We start from the raw sequence: 22,828 nt of genomic DNA on the forward strand, positions 1-22,828 counted from the left end.
CCATTTGTGACATATAAAATAAATTAAAGAGTATAGGTAAATTTGTACTTAAAGGCAGTACTCTTTGGGAAATGAAAATAGTCCAAGCTCTAAGGTATCATTCCTTCTACCTATGGAGGAGAGGAAGAAGAGTTCTTTTACTAAACGAGATCCCTCTGTATTGTAAGATGCCATTGAGACTCAAATTAAGTCATTTGACTTGAATGGAACCAGATGAAAATTGAGAGATCTGTGCACAATTTTTTGTTAAAATCATAAAAACTGAGATTTCGTGATAATATGGGCTGTTGAAAGTGGATGTGTGATTGCCTCATAACCTGGATTTGACGTCATGATAAATGGAATGTGATTTTATAATTTTTTTTATTTGAAACATTTTAAGATACCTTCCTGCTTGGTTCTCTCCTCTTCCTTGTTTTCATTTATTACTTCTTTCAGAGTGGCCCATATTAGCAATTAGTAAAATGAGCAATAATGTTAAACACTTCATTTTGCGTTGTTTCAACAGTATAAATTTATATAATAACTATTATTATTGATACACCTGAATGATTTGTAGTGGGGAATAAGCATTACAACCACCAAAGTACTTAGCATTTTTTAATTTTACTGCACCCAGCTCACTATTTAGCAATGCCAACTACATAAATCAATATAATCTCATTCTTCAAACAACCTGTACATAATTATAAATATTTAACAACCATCCACTACTTTGATTATTTAAAACATAATATTTGAAATGCATGCTCCATCTTTAGTTGATAATATTCTTTGTAGCATTAGAATGTCAAATATAAACATGTACCTTTTGCAGCCTTGTCCACATTTTGTAGATCATCTGCAAACTTCAAAACATCTGGATACTTCTCCTCACAAACTTGTGCTAGGAAATGCAGAAATGTGATTTTCTGGTCTGTTGATTTGGTATCATTCAGCTGAAGATTGTAAAAAGCAAAGTATTTTTTGATTTAAGAATACTTCCATCATGTGATATTTTGTTATAATAAATCATTTTCAATGCACTAGCATTTTTATGCTTACAGACTTTGCATCAACTGCATATGAAAAAGGAAGATAAGCTCTGATACAAAACTTTGCATTAATTTGCAAGGTGCAGTTTAAATTTTCACCTCCATAGCTTTTCCAATGATTTTTTTAAAGATCAGAATCATTGCTGTACATTTCCAGCTTTATTGACTTAGCAATTATTAGAATGAAAAATGTTGGAACACATTTTTTGTTGTTTTGATAGTATAAATTTATAATAACTATTATTTAACTCATATAACACACAAAATCCTGGAGGAATTCAGCAGGTCAGGCAGCATCTATGGAAGGAAATGGACAGTTAATGTTTTGGGTTGAAACCCTTCATACAGATTAGATGCTGCCTGACCTGCTGAGTTCCTCCAGCATTTTGTGTGTGCTCCAGATTTCCAGCATATGCACTCTTAGTTCTCTATTTAATGAATTCAACTGTTGTTACACAGTGGATTCCAGTTAATTGGGACACATCAAGTCCAATACATTTTAATCCAAATAAGTGTCTGCCGCAATGAGCCAAAGTTTTATGCAAATAGTTAAAAAGGGATAAAAACAACAAACTGAGTAACAAATTATCGTAGATACCGGATTATAAGCCGCTACTTTTTTCCCACGCTTTGAACAGCTTTGAACACTGCGGCCTTTACTACGGTGCGGCTAATGCATGGTTTTTTTCATGCCGCCAAAAACATTTTGCCTCGTAACAGTAGACCAATAAAATTGATGAGTAGTTCACAGAGGTCCAATGAAATTGTACGATAAATCAAGCGCACTTTCACAATTAAATTATTGTAAATCAGTCATTTGTACTCACCTTCATCAACATGGAAAACACTCGAAGGAAAGCATTGTGCTGCCTTTATGGCAGTTATTTAGTTTATAATATTTTCGCTTAGTAATTCATTTGTTAGTATTTTCTAGTTAAAGTTAGAAGTGTTTTAAGTATATTTGTTTTCTGTACTACATCCCGGAATGCTATGACGTCACATCCGGTTTCGCCGCGTCTTGTGGGGAAATACCGGTTTGGAGAAACGGGAAGGTGGGGGCGAGCGCATTAGACCCGAGCGAAAACGCTGCTTTTAAGTTAAAGGTGATCAATAACTTTTCCTGGTAGGCTGCAGTATATATTTTTTTACCAGTCGTTAGGAGATATTGGAATGTTGTTCGTGCACTGTTCAGTAAAAAAGTATACGCAACGTAATTTGTGTGTTACCGATACGTATGTATATTTAAAAGTAGCCGTGTTACAGGCACGGTTTGAAAAAAAGCATTTGCATTATGTATTTGTTTATGTTACCATACGGATTTAATTAAAAGTTAAAAAATCCTCACGTGTAATATCTTTCTGTGTAAATATCTCATATTACAACGTGGGACACCTGCGGCTTAAAATCCGGTGCGGCTTGTACAAGTACAAAATTGATTTTCTTTCTAAAATTAGAGCCTGCGGCTTTTAATCAGGTGCGCTCTGTAGTACGGAATCTACGGTACGTATTTAAATGAAATACAGAACAAATCAGAACATTACCAATACTACTGCAGTAATATAAAACTGTGTACGTATTAGGTCCTAATACTTATCGACAGAGGAATTCATCTGTGTTGCATCTTTTGACTGTAAAGCTGGATCTTAACAGTGATTAAATGCCTCAGACACACAGATCAGCTGTGAACTAGGAACTCTTGATATCTGGGATGCAGCCTCAAATCCTGTGTGGCTTCCCATCTTAAAAACAAATAGAAACTGGCCTTAAGGTCCCTGAAAAATGCACTGGAGCTTTTCTTCATGACTTTCTACCCTAAGTTCTTTGTCCTGCTTACTTCACAAACCCTTTCATCTTAAGTAACTCACTGTAGATTATTGACTTGATTCAGCATCAGTAGCCAGTGCTTTGTAAAATTTAACCACTTTCCACTTAAAGATCTTCTCTCTCTCAGATTGATTATTCCATTTGCTCAAACGCGTTTAGACTGGTAGAAGCAAATCATTCCCTAGTTACCTGATCATAACATCTCACAAACAAGAGAAAGTCTCAGATGCTGGAAATCCAAGCAACACACACAAAATACTGGAGAAACTCAGCAGCCCAGGCAGCATCTTTGACAGGAATAAACAGTCGACGTTTTGGGCTGAGACCCTTTATCAGGACTGGAGAAAAAAAGATAAGGAGTCAGAGTTAGGTGATCGGGGAGGGGAGGGAGGGAGAAACACAAGGTAATAGGTGAAATGGGAGGGGGGTGAAGTAAAGAGCTGGGAGTTGGATTGGTGAAAGAGATACAGGGCTGGAGAAGGGGGAATCTGATAGGAGAGGACAGAAAGCCATGGAAGAAAGAAAAAGGGGAAGAGCACCAGAGGGAGGTGATAGGCAGATAAGGTGAAAGAGGGAAATGGGAATAGGGAATAGTGAAGAAGAGGTGGGAGGGCATTATCGAAATGTTCGCACCTTCAGGTGGAGGCTACCCAGACAGAATACAGGGTGTTGCTCCTCCGATACACCTTATATAGCTCCCCTCCCTCCGCATTCTAACTCTGACTCCTCATCTTTTTTTTCTCCAGTCCCAATGAAGAGTCTTGGCCTTAAATGTTGACTCTCCGCCCAAAATGCTGACTATACTCTTTTCCATAGATGCTGCCTGGCCTGCTGAGTTCCTCTAGCACTTTGTGTGTGTTGATCATAACATTTCATCACTTTTAAGAACTCTATCAGATCATCCCCTTAACACTTACTACGTTTGGTGCTAAAAATATAATTAAAAAGGTACTAAATTATTCAAAGAGCCCCTTAAGGTTGTGACTGTGGGATATTGATATCACAGTGGAATTCTCCTGAACTTCTGCATGGACGTACCTGATCTTTGGGTACGTGGACAGCTCAGAGTGAATTATGTGAGAAAGTCTATCCAATTTATAGATTTAGATGAGTAAAATGGATAATTTAATTTACAAGCTTATGCTCAACCTGCTTTATCAAGGTACCCTGCCGTGCCAGCACAGCCCAGGGAAGAAACAGGAAAATCTTCCCATGCTACTGAAATAAAACATGTCCACGGAGACTGAGTTAAATTATATTGGCTGATAGACTACAACATAAATGATTATCCACCATAACATATTCCACCTCTTTCAGATGAAATATTAAACTGATAGCTTGTTTCTTTTCAAAAGGATACCAAAAGGATCATTGGAAAAACAAGACATTTTCTCTCCTCTTGCTTCCATTGATAAGCTATTCCAATTTTATTTTATGCACTGAGGTAAAGATTAATGTGCACATGTAGACTGTGGGGTGAGGTTGCAATTTTGGTTGCAATGAGGTTGCATGATTGCAATTTCCTTTCCTTTTTCTGTGTAATCTCATGTCATGCACCTGCAAGATCTGGCCTGAAGCTCCCCCTGAAACATACTGCCAGCATGATTATCACTGAGATACCTTGCAAATAGTTTGCAGGTGTCCAATTTAGATCATGTGGTGATAACAAATACCTTTCAGCATGTGTAAACAGCCTCGAGGAAGCCCTGCGGTAGTGTGTGAGGTTTCACATTTTAGTAGGAGTAGCCTTTCAAATGGTGTTTCAATAGAACATGCAAAATTATGGCAACATACTTGTTCTCTGTTGACTGCCAAACAACAGTTATTACTTGCAGGTCGATAGTTCAGGTTATGTTACAAATGGTATGAACTATAGACACAAGTAAAATGACATGATAATTGTGCAATGGTCTGAGCCTGGCAACGTGTGCACTGCAATTTGAAGCAGCTGGTTAACAGTTTGGAGTGGTACAATTTAAGCTGCATGTGAGACGCTCATCAATAAAACTGTTTCCCATCACGTAATGTTGGAAAAACATAACGTTCTTAAAATCAAATTTTCTAAGCAACTGTCATTTGTAATAGACAAGGCAATGTGGAATGCTGTGAGACATGTAATTGGATGGATGATCAGTAAATTCAGTTTTTAGTTCGTACTAAAATACCAAATGAAATCTAATCGTTATTTGGTTGGGTTTTTAAAAAATTATTGTTTAGTGGAAAAAAGGCATGGGCTGTAATATCAGCATTGTCACTTAATTCACTGTGATTTTTGTGAGTAGATGGCTTAGAATGGGATAAAATAAATTCTTTCTCTGTATTCTGTAAGCAGAATGTTACACATTTTAGTATGTTATGTTCATCTTGAGATTATATATTTAAAGAAAAATATTTATATGTTAATACTAAAGATATTTGAGAAATGGTTCCCCAACAGTTCATGATATAGTTAATTAATAAGGGATATAAGATTCTTACAAGTAGAAATTCCAGAACAATCTGTACTAGATGAATGTTGTAGCAGGATGTTAATGATCACAACAGATTCAAATTTCAGTAGCACCTAAGGCTGAAGACAGAAAGGGAATTGTGTACCTTTATAGATAAATGTGTGCCAAACTGCTCAAGATGGGGAGAGGTTATCAAATAAGGTGGATGGTTCACCTACTGCATGTGGTGCAATTTGCAACATTTATTCATTTTTTCAGGACTTGGACGTTGCCGGCAATGCCAGCACTTATTGCTCATCTCTAATTGTCCTTGTATTCTTGAAGAATTGCTGATGAGGGCATACTAGGATTAAAAGTCCAGTGACAAAAGCTGGGCCACATATTTCCAATTAATATGGCATACACCTTGGATAGAAACCTGCAGGTGATAACGCACCCTTGTGTCTGCTACTCCAGACCTTTTTTGGTGGCAGAGTTTGCAGACTTGGGAAGTGCTGTCATAACAGTCCAACTGAGTAACGTTGGTGCATTCTGTGAATTGAATACACTGCAGGTACTGTACACCAATTGTAAAAGAAATAAATATGTTGGTTAATAACTCATTAGGAGTGATTGATAAGTTTGTGCCTAAGGTAGAAGGAGATGAGTTATTAACTTCAAACTTTCTGCATAATCACACTAAAAGTTGAACTGCATGTGCATAATAAAACATGAAAACTTCCAAGAGTGGTGAATAGTTTTTATAGGCACTGTTTATGTACTGTTTTAATGGCACAACAACTGTTGATGAGAGCTGATAAACCTCTCCACCCTAGGTGGAGAAATTCCTTTCATTAGGATGGAGGTTATAGATGAAGATATTAAGAAGATAAATTTTACATTTAATTCTTATATATCCTTTGTCTCTTTCTCTCATTCCTTTTTTCTTTCTAAAACTCCCTATACAATAATTTCACCCATGCAAATTCATACCTAATCTTAGTCTCACATATTTACATCTCAATCACTTCATCTCACTGGTTAAAAATACACTATGTATAATGTTCACTGAGATTGTAAGTACTCTGTGATTTTAATACACCAATATCATTTTGCACTACCATTAAGGATGGATGTTTTGGAGAGAAAAGTTTATCTAATTACATATGCCCTGGTTACATATTATTATTTTTCGTAAACATGAACACTTGTAAATATACCTTTGAAAAGGAATTACTTATGCAGTACAAAACAGGATTGCAGGTTTTTCATATTTCACAATGTGCCTGCTCTCAGAGCAAATACACTCTTAAAATCCCACTATTTTCCTGCAACTTATTCTCTTACTTTGCCATAAACATAACCCTCCCTAAACTTATCACTCAATCACAATCCTCTTACAACTTAACAATTAACCTACCAGAACATCTTTAGAATACAATTGGAAAGCAGAGCACCAGGACAACACTCATATAGTCACATAGGAAACATATAAATTGAATGAAGACAGGACAAGAAGTGAAGCAGTGACATTGCCTACTGCTCCACTGTCCCATTCCATAATTTACTGACCTGATACATTTACTGTACGTGTTGTTGCATTTCAGAAATTCCTCAGTTTAATTCAGATTTAAACTGAGCCATGGACTCACCTTGCACAGGAAGGTGATGTTGAAGCCATATGTTTGAGCATTACGAGACCCAGCATTCATGTAGTTTCCAATCAACAACACCAGCTCCAGCATCTTGCCGAAGTTCTTGCTCTTCCTTATCTCCTCACAAGCAGTAGTGACAGCCATAATGTCAGGTTTGATGTTATTCACCTGCTCTTCAAACTGAAGCTTGAATAAAATAGCATTCAGTCGTGGACGCAGCTTTTTGATGCTGCTCATCTGATCAGGAAGGGAAAAAATAGACATACTGAGTTAGCTTCAGAACAAATGAATCTAATTGTAGTTTATCCACTAGCGTTAGCAATCTGCAGTAGAAATTTATATTATAAATTTGAGATAAATGAATGCGGGAGTAAAAGACACTTGAGGAAGCAATTGAAATTCAATTTGTGGAGGAAATACCAACAGCTTATTTTACAATGACTAGTGTAGAAGTAATAAAAGACACAAACCAACTATAGATCAATTCAGTCAGCCAAAACACTAAATCATATAAAAGTAATATGTGCTTATGACCCAGAGTAACAAAGCAATCAGAAAAGGGTGACATGGTAAACCTATTGGGTTATAAAGAGTTATTGCTGAGCTGGGAAAGAAAGGTTTTTATTGACTGGATAAAATTAAACAGGACATTGCTAATACAGAAATACAAAAGAATAAAGTTAATAATTTCAAATTAGGCAAAGTTTGAGCCTAAACTTAAATTTATAGCCTTCATCAAGAAAAACTGGAGGGTTATAGTAGAACAATCCAAACCATTAAATATATATTCACAACCAGCCAGGGAAATGCAGGTTTAAACTTCCTTTAACTCAACTAAGATAAGGCAATCTACAGTTTATTATGAGTTATGCTATGCCTATTCTTATCTGATGTTGAGTCCTACTCTTTGCTATGTTCTCCCACATTAATTGCATTCCTCTTCAAACCGTGTTTATTAGACACATAGGAATCATGTTTCACATTTCCCATTAAAGGCTCATCATCCTTCAGGTTTGTTGCAGAATTGGTTGAAGTTCATTGGAAGGACTGGAGAGTACATACAAAACTCAATCAGAGTTTAGATAAGCAATATGGCCTTTTCATCCAAACTCTTTTCATTGATCCAATTCACAAATCTTGTTGGATTTCCAAATTAACATGAGCTGGAAGATAGGGTTTGCAGATGGCACTGAAAGAGGATTTGAATTAGGAAACCTATGTCAAGGGTCTTGCCCCTGCTCCCAACTCTCCAAAGAGAAATACCTCAGAAATCTTAGCCTCCAGCCACATATTGTGACAGATATCTGCCAGAAGTGAGGGTCATAGTCATCTTGAATCTTACAGCCTGCAAAACAATTCATGGTGCTAGTTGATAATATACAACACAACCAAAGTGCAGGAGGAACACAGCAGGCCAGGTAGCTTCTACGGAAAAGAGTACAGCTGAAGTTTTGGGCCAAGACCAAGAAAAAAAGATGAGGAGTCAGAGTTAGAAGGGAGGGGAGGAAAACACAAGGTGAAAGGTGAAACTGGGTGGGGGAGGGGTGAAGTTAAGAGCTGGGAAGTTGATTGGTGAAAGAGATGGAAAAAGGGGGAAATCTAATATGAGAGGACAGAAGGGCATGGAAGAAAGAAAAAGGCGGAGGAGCACCAGATGGAAGTGATGGATGGGTAAGTAGATAAGGCTGGAACGGGAAAAGGGGATGGAGAATAGAGAAGGGGGAGCATTACAGGAAATTTGAGAAATTGATGTTCATGTCATTCGGTTGAAGGTTACCCAGATGGCATATAAAATGTTGCTTCTCCAACTGTGGCAATTTACTTGCAAAACGTTTCGTCAGCAGGCGAGGAGACATCGCCAGTACACTGTTGATTGTGGTGTATCCTCTGAATGATTGGCCTTTATATACTTTTTGCTCAGCTGATTGGATGTCATTTTGGAAACTCAATTGTGACGTGGGGAGGAAATCTCATTGCTGTGTGGCAAACTTCATGCATTGTGATTTGGAATTTTGCCCACACCAGCTCATAAATAGCATTGAGGTCTACCCATTTGTTTACAGAATTGTTCGTGGAAAACCACACTTCTAGAAATACTCTTGCATGTGTGCCATGTGTTTGCTTGCACCGGGACTTTCACTGATGCCCAGTTAAATTTGTGCCCCTCTCTACCTTCGTGGGCAGAGACTACCGAGAGTTGGTCACACTGCTTTACAGCCAGTTGATGTTCATGGATCCTTGTGGATAACTTTCTCCTAGTTTGGCCGATGTAATATTTGCTGCAGTCCTCAATCCTTTTTATGAGCTGATGTAGATAAAATTCCAGACCACAATGCACAAAGTTCACCACACAGCCAATCAGTTGATTAAAATTTGTATAAAGGCCAAGCATTCAGAGAGCATATCACAATCTACAGCGCACTGATGATGTCTCCTCACATGGCGATGAAATGTTTCCAAGCAAATTGCCAAGATCGGAGAACTCAATCCAACCATCAACCACCCAAGAGACACATCTTCTGAATTATGCTCACTTCATTTTGCAGCATGTTGTCCAATATGGGACTTAATGGATACTGTATAAGCCGCTCTACTTTTGAATACTATCTTTATCCTAGATGCTTCAGCCCAGGAAAATAGACTCACAAACTTTATGTGCTTCATCCTCTGTCAAAATCTAAGCTTTAATGAAGTTATCATTCATTCTTGTAAAGCAATATACACAAACCTCTCCTCATCGATAATCACTATGTTCCACCAACTCCAAATATATTTATCCAGTGTTTCAGGTGCAATTACACAAGATCTTACAGCTTTCACGCAATTACCTTAATCTTATACACAGACCATAAGTAACTAAGAAAACAATCTGTTGTCATCCCAATTTTTTGTCGTGTTCATTTCTCCTTCTTTGAGTGTCCATTAGTTTCAAAATTGACTGGCTTCCATTTCAATTCAGTGATGAGACCAATGTGGGAACTGGAAACTCTGCTACACCCGGGACAGGAGATACCTGACAGAGCAAGAAAGGTCTCCTCCTATGTACACAGCACTTCTGTCTGCCCTTGATGTATATATGAGACCATCTTATTTGTTCCTTCTCCATGTTAAATGGTCGTAACTGATAATGAGTTTGCATAATCATAAGTCAAAAGGGATGCTACATTATTTCAAAACTGCTTCAAGAAAACCTTTCAATCATTTCCTCTGTCTACCTAATACTCTTATTCCAATGGACACAAAATAAAGAGTCTGTTATATGATCTAGTCAGGTATATGAGTGATACGATCTGTCTATCAGAATTAATTTAATATAATTAAGGTCCCAGTGCTGGGAAAGAAGATTAACGTTGGCTTTCTTATTCTGCCAATGGATTTGGAGAAATTTACTGAGACAACATTGGTGATTTCTCTCCAATACTTTAGCATCCAGGTTTCAGAGGGGAAGGAATGACCACAAGCCTGAAGTTCAGAAATTAAAGTATTTATTTTCTCAGATGTTAAAGATTATGCTGGCATATTTGAGGTGGTGACTTCATCATTCTTATGGACAAGTATTTCATAACTTCATTCTTGAAAAGTCATATCCTTAGTATCTCAAGAACTTCAAATACAATAATATTACTCTCTAAATTGCAATGAATGTAACTTTTATTTGTGCATCGTTGCTCAAAATTTAACTGCTCCCTGGAAGAATTTTAGCTTATTAATAGAGAGCCCAAAACATGCATTCTGAGGACAAAAGTCCAGAGCTGGTCATAGCACCATAGACTAGTCAAACTAAAGCTTTGTGCAGTAGCAGATTAACTTGTAATTTCAATTATTTCTCTGAGTCATTTATTTATTATCTCTCACACTTCTACATCAACATTGTTTATTCTGTTTATGCTGTTATCTTTTGTTAATGGATGGAAAGTAGAGCAGCCAGAAGAATCCACATGGTCCCAGGAGGAGTGCAAACTCCACAGAGCCAGCAATTACAATCATGTTTGAACTCAGGTCCCTGGGGCTGAGAGGTTACAACACTAATTGCTATGCCACCACTTTGCCCAAGACCAGCATTCTAAAGCTACTACTAATAATTTTCTGAGTCTGCTTCTATACAGCTGCTTACAAATAACTTAATATGACCCAGTATAGAACCTTATTAATCACAGCCTGCTAATTCGAGTACCTTCCTGTTATCCTTGTCTACTGGTACCAAATATACTTATCCAAGTTGAACACTAAAGGTAAGTAAACTCAAACTTACAGCACTTGGTGGGAGATCACCCAGGCAAAGTTCTCAGTCACAGAAAACTACAGCAAGCAGGCTCTTCTGCAATTCACTAGTAACAAGCCCCAGTCAGAGAGGCAACCATCTACTAACTTTCTGGCTTCTCACACAAAGCTTATGTCTGATCCAATTTACTACCTCATCCTACCAAGTGACCGAACCTTCTTGACCAACCTCCCATGCGGAATATTATCAAATGCCTCACTGAAGTCCATATAGACAACATCCACTGCTTTGCCTTTGTCAACTTTCCTGGTAAATTCCTCAAAAAACTCTATAAGTGTGGTTAGACACAACCTACCATGTACAAAACCATGCAGACTATTCATATCAGTCCTTGTCTATCAAAATAGTCATATATCCGATCACTTAAGATACCTTCAAATAACTTTCCCACTACTGATGTCCGGCTTACTGGCCTATAATTTCCTGGTTTATTTTTAGAGCCTTTCTTAAACAGTGGAACAACATTAGCTATCCTTCAATCCTCCAGAAGCTCACCTGTCCCTAAGGATGATTTAAATATCTCTGCTGGGACCCTGGCAATTTCTGCACTTTCCTCCCACATGGTCCAAGGGATCACTTTGTCAGGCCCTAGGGACTTGTCCACCCAAATTTACCTCAAGACGTCATGCGCCTCCTCCTCTGTAATCTGTATAGGATCTATAGCATCACTGCTGCTTTGCCTCACTTCTATAGACTCTGTGCCTGTCTCTCTAGCAAATACAGATGGAAAGAAACCCATTCAACATCTCTTTGGCTCCATGCATAGATGACCATTTTGAACTCCAGAGAGCCAATTTTGTCCCTTACAATTCTTTTGCTCTTAACATAACTGTACAAGCCCTTAGGCTTCTCCTTCACCTTGTCTGCTAGGGCAACCTCATGACTCCTTTTGGTCCTCCTGATTAAGTGTTTCTTAAATGTTCTCATGCATTTCTTATACTCTAGTTAAAAATCACCTACTATCAGAAATCCCATGTTTCTTGCAATAATCTGTGATCTCACTACAAATTTGGTTCTCTAAATCTCACAGTCTACAATAGAGTCCCATTAACAGAGTCACACCTTTCTTATTCCTCAGTTCCAACTGTAAGGCCTCACTAGACAAGCTCTACATTCAGTTCTGACTGCGCACTGGCATGACATTTTCCCTGACTAGCAATGCCATCTCTCTGCCTTTCATCCCTCCCTCTCTACAATATCTAAAACAATGAAACCCCAGAATACTGAGCTGCCAGTCCAGCCCCTCCTGTGACCAAGTCTAATTGTTCATCCACAGCTGGCCTGGATGGAGTCCCCAGCCATGTTGTTAGACTGTGTGCAGATCATCTGCCAAGGTATTTTCAGACATATGTAACCTCTTCCTGCTTCAATCTAAGGTTCCCAGCTACTTTTAAGAAGACCACTGTCATACTGGTACCAAAGTAAAGTAAGGTAACATGCCTGAATGCGTCAAGAAACTGATCATGGCACACAATAACTCCAGTCTCCCATACAAACTCGACCAACTGCAATTCATCTTCAGCCAAAATAGATCCACAGCACACAACACCGTCCTGATCCTACACTCATCTCTGGAGTATCTGGACACCTATGTAAACTACTGCCTATTGAATTTGGTCCCAAAATTCCAAGCAAATTCATCTCCAAACTCCTAGGTCTGGGACTCAACAACTCGCTTTATAACAGGATCCTTGAATTCCTGACGAACAGACCACAATCAGCAATGATAGGCAGCAAACACCTCCACCAGGATTATCCTAAACGCTGGTGCCCTTCAACCCCTGATTTTACTCACTATACACTCATAAATGGTGGCCAGATTCCCCATTGACAAGTTTGCAATAACATGATAAGTGGGTGAAATCTTAAATGAGTTGGAGTACAGGAAAGAGATAGACAGCATACCAGCATGGTTTTCCTCAATATCAGCTGGTCATTTATTCACAAAGAGTGGCAGGGAGGTAATGGTGTAGTACAACCTTCTGTTCACATTAGTGGTGTGGAGCAAGAGGGCTAAGAAATTCAAATTTCTGAGAATGAATTTCACAATAGCCTGTCCTGGTCCAACTCTAGCCAAAAAGAGAATAGTAGTGCTTTTCCTTCCTCGGGAAGCTAAACAAATTCAGCACACCCCATTTAATGTTCACCAATTTTTACAGATGCACCATAGGAAACATCTGATCCAGTTGCATCATTGCTTGGCATGGCAACTGCTCTGCTCAAGACCACAAGAAACTGCAGAGTTGAGAACAGTTGTGGACACAGGTCAGCACATTACGATAACCAGCCTCTCTTCCATGGTCTACATTTCTTGCTGCCTCAATAAAGAACAAACAATCTAAAACCCCTGTCCACCCCAGACATTCTCTCTTCTCCACCCCTCTGCCATCAGATAGAAGATGCAAAGGCCTAGATACATGCCCCACCAGGCTCAAAGAAAGCTGTTCTTAAAGAATGATCCAATATTATGATAAGATGGACTTTTGCCCTTATAATTTACCTCAAATTGGCCTTCACATCTTGTTGTCTACAGTAGCTGCAATGTACTTTCTCTGTAACCCTTGATTCCACATTCTGTTATTGCTTTTGCTTGTTCTACCTCTATGTACTGATACTGATGCAAAAAAAGTTCTTCATGGTATCTTGGTACATTGGACAACAATAAAGTGATTTACCATTAATTTCATGAAATATTGCTCTGGGAATATCAGAAAACACTTTTAAGAACTCATTCTCTGGATTACTTTTCCAGTTTGATTCATCCACTCTGAATGAAGGTTCAAGTCCCAATGATGAATGAATGATCTTTATTAAAACCTGTCAATTTCCAGAATACTTGTCTCTCCAAGAGCATTAAGGGTGAAATTATGAGGGTACAGAATCTTTATGTTCCTGTTCGGTTGAAAGGAAAGATTAAAGGTTTGAAAGCGCCATGGTTTTCAAGGGATATTAGAAACTTGGTTCGAAAAAAGAGGGATGTCTACAATAGATATAGGCAGCATGGAGTAAAGGAATTGCTCGAGGAATATAAAGAATGTAAAAGGAAACTTAAGAAAGAGATTAGAAAAGCTAAAAGAAGTTACGAGTTTGGTTTGGCAAATAAGGTGGAAGTAAATCCGAAAGGCTTCTACAGTTATATTAAAAGCAAGAGGATAGTGAGGGATAAAATTGGTCCCTTAGAGAATCAGGGTGGTCAGCTATGTGTGGAGCCGAGGGAGATGGGAGAGATTTTGAACGATTTCTTCTCTTCGGTTTTCACTAAGGAGAAGGATATCGAATGGTGTAAGGTGTGGGAAACAAGTAAGGAAGTTATGGAACCTATGACAATTAAAGAGGTGGAAGTACTGGCGCTTTTAAGAAATTTAAAAGTGGATAAATCTCCGGGTCCTGACCGGATATTCCCCAGGACCTTGAGGGAAGTTTGTGTAGAGATAGCAGGAGCTCTGACGGAGATCTTTCAGATGTCATTAGAAACGGGGATTGTGCCGGAGGATTGGCGTATTGCTCATGTGGTTCCATTGTTTAAAAAGGGTTCTAGAAGTAAGCCTGGCAATTATAGACCTGTCAGTTTGACATCAGTGGTGGGTAAATTAATGGAAAGTATTCTTAGAGATAGTATTTATAATTATCTGGATAGACAGGATCTGATTAGGAGTAGCCAGCATGGATTTGTGCGTGGAAGGTCATGTTTGACAAACCTTATTGAATTTTTTGAAGTAGTTACGAGGAATGTTGACGAGGGTAAGGCAGTGGATGTAGTCTATATGGACTTCAGCAAGGCCTTTGACAAAGTTCCACATGGAAGGTTAGTTAAGAAGGTTCAGTCGTTAGGTATTAGTGCTGGAGTAATAAAATGGATTCAACAGTGGCTAGATGGGAGATGCCAGAGAGTAGTGGTGGATAATTGTTTATCGGGATGGAGGCCGGTGACTAGCGGGGTGCCTCAGGGATCTGTTTTGGGCCCAATGTTGTTTGTAATATACATAAATGATCTGGATGATGGGGTGGTAAATTGGATTAGTAAGTATGCTGATGATACTAAGGTAGGAGGTGTTGTGGATAATGAGGTGGGTTTTCAAAGCTTGCAGGGAGATTTATGCCGGTTAGAAGAATGGGCTGAACGTTGGCAGATGGAGTTTAATGCTGAGAAGTGTGAGGTTCTACATTTTGGCAGGAATAATCCAAATAGAACATACAGGGTAAATGGTAGGGCATTGAGGAATGCAGTGGAACAGAGAGATCTAGGAATAACAGTGCATAGTTCCCTGAAGGTGGAGTCTCATGTAGATAGGGTGGTGAAGAAGGCTTTTGGAACGCTGGCCTTTATAAATCAGAGCATTGAGTACAGAAGTTGGGATGTAATGTTAAAATTGTACAAGGCATTGGTAAGGCCAAATTTGGAATATTGTGTACAGTTCTGGTCACCGAATTATAGGAAAGATATCAATAAATTAGAGAGAGTGCAGAGACGATTTACTAGGATGTTACCAGGGTTTCAGCACTTAAGTTACAGAGAAAGGTTGAACAAGTTAGGTCTCTATTCATTGGAGCGTAGAAGGTTGAGGGGGGATTTGATCGAGGTATTTAAAATGTTGAGAGGGATAGATAGAGTTGACGTGAATAGGCTGTTTCCATTGAGAGTAGGGGAGATTCAAACGAGAGGACATGATTTGAGAGTTAGGGGGCAAAAGTTTAAGGGAAACACGAGGGGGTATTTCTTTACTCAGAGAGTGATAGCTGTGTGGAATGAGCTTCCTGTAGAAGTAGTAGAGGCCAGATCAGTTGTGTCATTTAAGGTAAAATTGGATAGGTATATGGATAGGAAAGGAGTGGAGGGTTATGGGCTGAGTGCGGGTAAGTGGGACTAGGTGAGATTAAGAGTTCGGCACGGACTAGGAGGGCCGGAATGGCCTGTTTCCGTGCTGTGATTGTTATATGGTTATATGGTTATATTAATGATATTTTGAACTCCTGTTGGCTATTCCAACACCTTGACTATCTGAACTGATCCTGCTTTCTGATCTTGTTATTAAAAATCATTCCTTCTTTGGGCTCTTATATACTTAAATATATTGTGAGAGCTACCAAATCCAGAGACCCTCACTCTTCCAGTTCCATTTTATTACTGCTATCTCAAGATTAAGATTGATTTTGGTCACTATGCTTTACTGAGTATTAGTGTCGGTGCGGGCAGCGGAGCGGAGTAAGGAGTGCTCGTGATCGACAGACGACTGGAGATCGGAGGATCAGCCGTTGTAGGTAGGCCGAGACCCTCGGACCTACCTGGAGAGTACCTGAGGAGGAAGGTAAAATTGCGCAGGCGCGGGTGACATCAGCAGCGAGTGTGGGCTTTAAAAAGAGGCCCACTTTCAGGAGCGGGCAGTGTCGGTGCGGGCAGCGGAGTGCACAGGAGCAGAGTGCTGGGCTTTGGCGCAAGAGGACTTCAGTGAGAGGAAATCAGTGAGCCTGAGTACTTGCCTGCTGAGGTAAAAAGGTGAGGTCAGTACGTTCTTTTTTAATTTATTCTGACTAATCTGGGATCAGGTAATGGGGGAGACAGTTAGAGCAGTGGTGTGCTCCGTATGCAGTATGTGGGAGGTCAGGGTCAACACAGTTGTCCCTGATGACCACACCTGCAAAAGGTGCATCCAGCTGCTGCTCCTATCAGACCGAGTTAGGGAATTGGAGCAGGAGCTGGATGAACTACGGATCATTCGGGAGGCAGAGGCAGAGATAGATAAGAGTTATCGGGAGGTAGTCACACCAAAAAGTCAGGAGGTAGGCAAATGGGTGACGGTCAAGAGAGGCAAGGGGAGCAGACAGAGAGAGCAGAGCACCCCTGTGGCGTTCCCATCAACAATAAGTATACCGTTTTGGATACTGTTGGTGAGGATGAACTACCAGGAACAAGTTGCAGTGGTCCTGTCTCTGGCACTGAGGTTGGACCCTCGACTAGGAAGGGGAGGAGGGAAGAGAAGAGAGCGGTAGTGATAGGGGATTCTATAGTCAGGGGGGCAGATAGGAGATTTTGTGGGGAAGATCGGGAGTCTTGGATGGTATGTTGCTTCCCTGGTGCCGGGGTCTGAGACATCTCAGATCGGGTGCAGGTTATTCTTGAGAGGGAGGGCAAGAATCCAGATGTTGTGGTCCATGTAGGGACCAATGACGTGGGTAGGATGAGTGAGGGGGTCCTGCGTAGGGAGTTCAGGGAGTTAGGTGCGAAGAGTTAGAAGAGCAGGACCTCCAGGGTAACAATCTCAGGATTGCTACCTGTGCCACGTGCGAGTGAGGCAAGGAACAGAACAATTATACAGATTAATACGTGGCAGAGAGGATGGCGCAGGAGGGAGGGTTTCAGGTTTTTAGATAATTAGGCTTTATTCCAGGGAAGGTGGGATCTGTTCTGAAGGGACGGTTTACACCTGAACTGGAGCGGTACTAACATTCTTGCAGGGAAGTTTGCTAGTGCTTCTTGGAGATGGTTTAAACTAAATTTGCAGGGGGCGGGGATCCAGAATGAGAGAGAGGATAGCGAGATGAAGAATAAAGGACAGGTGGGGACTACACGGTCCGGAATATTAAGTGTGTAGTAGAGAAAGGAGAGGCGGAACAAGTGATAGGGAGGACACATGTACAGAGGGATGGTCTGACGGAACATGGAGTTAAATGTGCAGAAGGAATAGGTAAATTTAGGAAGGACAACAAAATTCTAGGGGCGTATAGCCCGATGGGAGTTCGGGGAGTTGGGTTAAGCACAATAGGCAGAGATTCAAACAGAGAGAGGAGAAATTGGCTAAAAATTCTATATCTGAATGCACGAAGTGTCAGAAATAAGGCGGATGAGCTTGAAGCTCAGGTGCGAATGGGTAACTATGATGTTGTTGGGATAACAGAGACATGGCTGCAGGGGGATCAGACCTGGGAAATGAATATACAAGGGTATACGTGCTATCGTAGGGACAGAAATGTGGGCAGAGGGGGTGGGGTGGCCCTGTTGGTGAGGAATGAGATTCAGTCCTTTGCAAGGGGGGACATAGGATCAGGAGAAGTGGAGTCTGTGTAGATAGAATTGAGGAACAGTAAGGGCAAAAGGACCCTAATGGGTGTTGTCTACACGCCACCAAACAGTAGCATGGATATTGGGTGCAAGTTGAATAGGGAGTTAACATTGGCATGTGGCAAAGGTAATGTCGCAGTAGTTATGGGGGATTTCAACATGCAGGTGAACTGGGAGAATCAGGTTGGTGCTGGACCCCAGGATAGGGAGTTTGTAGAGTGCCTACCAGATGCATTCTTGGAACAGCTTGTACGAAAGCCGACCAGGGACAAGGCTATTCTGGATTTAGTGTTATGTAATGAACAGGATTTGATAAGCGATCTTGAAGTAAAGGAGCCATTAGGAGATAGTGATCATAATATGATAAGTTTTTATCTGCAATTTGAGAAGGATAAGGGCAGCTCGGAGGTGTCTGTGTTGCAGTTGAACAAAGGAGACTATGAAGCCATGAGGGAGGAGCTGGCCAAAGTTAACTGGACGGATATCCTAGCAGAAAAGACAGTGGAACAGCAATGGCAGGTTTTCATGGGAATAATGCACAAGGTGCAAAATCAGTTCATCCCCTGGAGAAGGAAGGATTCAAAGGGGGGAAAGGGGCCACAGTGGTTGACAAAGGAATTCAGAGATTGCATAGCATTAAAAAAAAGGAAGTATGACAGAGCTAAGGTGAGTGGGAGGACAGATGATTGGGAAATTTTTAAGGAACAACAGAACTTAACTAAAAAGGCAATACGGGGAGAAAAAATGAGGTACGAACGCAAGCTAGCCAGGAATATAAAAGAGGATAGCAAAAGCTTTTTTAGGTATGTGAAGAGAAAGAAGATAGTTAAGAACAATGTTGGGCTCTTGAAGAATGAATTGGGTGAAATTGTTATGGGAAACAGAGAAATGGCAGAAGAATTTAATAAGTACTTTAGATCTGTCTTCACTAAGGAAGACACAAGCAATCTCCCAGATGTATGGATGGGCCAAGGACATAGGGTAACAGAGGAAATGAAACAGATTGACATTAGAAAGGAAACGGTGATGAGTAGACTGATGGGACTGAAGGCTGACAAATCCCCAGGTCCAGATGGTCTGCATCCTAGGGTATTAAAGGAGGTGGCCCTGGAAATTGCGGATGCATTGGTAATCATTTTCCAATGTTCCTTAGATTCAGGATCAGTTCCTGAGGATTGGAGAATGGCTAATGTTATCCCACTTTTTAAGAAAGGAGGGATGGAGAAAACGGAGAACTATCGACCTGTCAGCCTGACATCGGTGGTGGGAAAGATGCTAGAGTCCATTATTAAGGATGAAACAGTGGCATATCTAGATAGCAGTGATAGGATTGGGCCGAGCCAGCATGGATTTACCAAGGGTAAATCATGCTTGACTAATCTAGTGGAGTTTTTCGAGGATGTAACCAGGAAGTTAGACAAGGGAGATCCAGTGGATGTAGTGTACCTCGATTTTCAGAAGGCATTTGATAAGGTCCCACATAGGAGATTGGTGGGTAAAATCAAAGCTCATGGCATTGGGGGGAAGATATTGACATGGATAGAAAACTGGTTGGCAGATAGAAAGCTAAGGGTAGCGGTGAATAGGTGTTTCTCGGAATGGCAGGTGGTGACTAGTGGGGTGCCACAGAGCTCGGTATTGGGACCACAGCTGTTTACAATTTACATCAACGATTTGGATGAAGGCATTGAGAATAACATCAGCAAGTTTGCTGATGAAACTAAGCTGGGTGGCAGTGTGGCATGTGATGAGGATGTTAGGAGAATTCAGGGTGACTTGGATAGGCTGGGTGAGTGGGCAGATACTTGGCAGATGACGTTTAATGTGAATAAGTGTGAGGTTATCCACTTTGGGAGTAAGAACAGGAAGGCAGATTATTATCTGAATGGTGTAGAGTTAGGTAAGGGAGAAATACAAAGAGATCTAGGAGTCCTTGTTTATCAGTCACTGAAGGTGAATGAGCAAGTGCAGCAGGCAGTGAAGAAGGCTAATGGAATATTGGCCTTTATTACAAAGGGAATTGAGTACAAGAGCAAGGAAATCCTCTTGCATTTGTACAGAGCCCTGGTGAGACCACACCTGGAGTATTGTGTACAGTTTTGGTCTCAGGGTTAAGGAAGGACATACTGGCTGTAGAGGAAGTGCAGTGTAGATTCACGAGGTTAATTCCTGGGATGTCCGGACTGTCTTATGCAGAGAGGTTAGAGAGACTGGGCTTGTACACGCTGGAATTAAGGAGATTGAGAGGGGATCTGATTGCAACATATAAGATTATTAAGGGATTGGACAAGACAGAGGCAGGAATTATGTTCCAGATGTTGGGAGAGTCCAGTACCAGAGGGCATGGTTTGAGAATAAGGGGTAGGTCATTTAGGACAGAGTTAAGGAAAAAATTCTTCTCCCAGACAGTTGTGGGGGTCTGGAATGCACTGCCTCGGAAGGCAGTGGAGGCCAATTCTCTGGATGCTTTCAAGAAGGAGCTAGATAGGTATCTTATGGATAGGGGTATCAAGAGATATGGGGACAAGGCAGGAACCGGGTATTGATAGTAGATGATCAGCCATGATCTCAAAATGGTGGTGCAGGCTCGAAGGGCTGAATGGTCTTCTTCTGCACCTATTGTCTATTGTCTATATTGCATAGGACAATGTTGGCGGGGGAGGGGGGGAATCTACCAGGGGAAAGCCACAGTGACCAGGTCTCTGGTACTGAGTCTGCCTTTCTGGCTCAGTAGGGCATGAAAGAGGAATGTAGTGGTGATAGGGGGTTTCCATAGTTAGAGAAGCAAACAGGAGATTCTGTTGGCATGACAAAGAGGACCAGATTATATACTGCCTCCCTGGATCAGGGATGTCTCAGATCGAGTCCACAGCATTCTGAAGGGGGAGGGAGAGCAGGTGTGCTACATATTGGTACCAACACTAGAGGTAGGGAAAGGGATGAGGTCCTGAAGAGAAAATACAGGAAGCTAGGTTAGAAGCAAAAAATCAAGACCTCAAGGGTAACAATCTTTGGATTGCTGCTTGTGTCATGCACCAGTGAAGGTAACAATAATGTGTGGGGCTGAGGAATTGTGTAGGGGACAAAGTTACAGATTCCTGAATCTTTGGGATCGCTTCTGAGTACAAAAAGGACGGGATACACCTGAACTTGAGGGGGAGCAGTATCCTTTGCAGGCAGATTTGCTAGAGCTGTTGGGGAGGGTGTAAACTAATTTGCCAGGGGATAGAAGCCAGAATAATAGGGGAGAGGAAGCTCAGTTGTCATACAAGTAGATGCAGCATGTAGTGCAGCAGCTCCCAACCTGGGACTCATGGACCCCTCGGTTAATGGTAGGGGTCCATGGTATAAAAAAAGGTTGGGAACTCTTGGAGTAGTGAGACTGTGAGGAAGGATAGGCAACTGATAGAGTAAAATTGCAGTCAGTGGGAAGGGTTGATGTGTGTATTTAAACTAAATAGTGGTGGGGGGATGTTCAGTTTAGAAAGGTGACAAGGTAAAAGGGAAGGGGAGTGCAGGATGCACTCACAGTGGTTCACGAGCAAGATGGTGCATTCTGCAAACTACGTAGAGTACTTCTAAATATACCTCTTGAATAATTCTCACTGCAATCTGCAGTAATGAAGTTTAAAATCAACTTAATAATCTATAGATTTCACGATCCTGTGAAGGTCTCGGCAGACCAAGCAAGTACAGTATCTTTAAGCCGGCAAAGGTTCATTACCATGGCCAGAAGCGAGACAGGAATGGAATCTCCAAGCCAGACTGAAACACAGAGAGCTGAGAACCCCCCTCTCTACCTATAACCTTGTTAGCAAATGTGCAGTGGATGGAGAACAAAATTGAGGTCCCGTGGACACCCAGGACATGCTTTCTTCTCCCTGTTGTCATTACGAAGGAGGTAAAGCCTCAGGACTCACACCACCAGGTTCAGAAACAGTTACTACCCCTCAACCATCAGGCTCTTGAACCAAAGGGGGTAACTGCACTCAATTTTACTTGCCCCTTGTTGAAATATTCCCACAAACCATGGACTCACTTTCAAGTATTCTTTACCTCATGTTCTCAGTATCAATTGCATATTTATTTATTATTATTATTTCTTCCTTTTATATTTGCACAGTTTGATGTCTTCTACACTCTGTTTGAACACCCGAGTTGGGCGGTCTTTCGTTGACTCTGTTATGGTTATTATTCCATAGACTTATTGAACGTGCCCAGCAGAAAATGAATCATGGGGTTGTATATGTTAACATATACTTACTTTGATTATAAAATTCACTTTGAACTTTGAGGATAGGTTATGAACGAGAGTCTCAAGATGGCGCTCATGGAGTAAACCGCATCTAGGCTTTGCTCCAAACCTTTTACGTTTTTTTAACCTACAAACACCCCTTAAACTTATTTTAAAGGGGTCTAAACATATAGAATTTTTCTTTTTAAACTATTTGAATTATTCTCAACTTGCTGAAATGTCTAAAGCAAAAGAACCGAAACAGACGAAAGAACCGTTAACTTTAGAAGTAGTTGTGAAGTTTATAGAAGCT

At 40.7% G+C, this 22,828-nt stretch overlaps 1 protein-coding gene across 1 annotated transcript in view; it reads right to left on the reverse strand.

The window, feature by feature from the left end:
* Positions 1-22,828, reverse strand: part of LOC140726616 (protein diaphanous homolog 3-like) — a 567,224-nt gene that overhangs the window by 222,546 nt on the left and 321,850 nt on the right. The window contains exons 21-22 of the mRNA XM_073043216.1: positions 6,940-7,179; positions 809-938 (exon numbers count right to left, since the gene is read on the reverse strand). Coding sequence (XP_072899317.1) covers positions 809-938; positions 6,940-7,179 — 370 coding nt within the window. The remainder of the gene's footprint in view (positions 1-808; positions 939-6,939; positions 7,180-22,828) is intronic.

This window comes from Hemitrygon akajei, chromosome 4 (genome assembly GCF_048418815.1).
Source record: "Hemitrygon akajei chromosome 4, sHemAka1.3, whole genome shotgun sequence".
NCBI lineage: Eukaryota > Metazoa > Chordata > Chondrichthyes > Myliobatiformes > Dasyatidae > Hemitrygon > Hemitrygon akajei.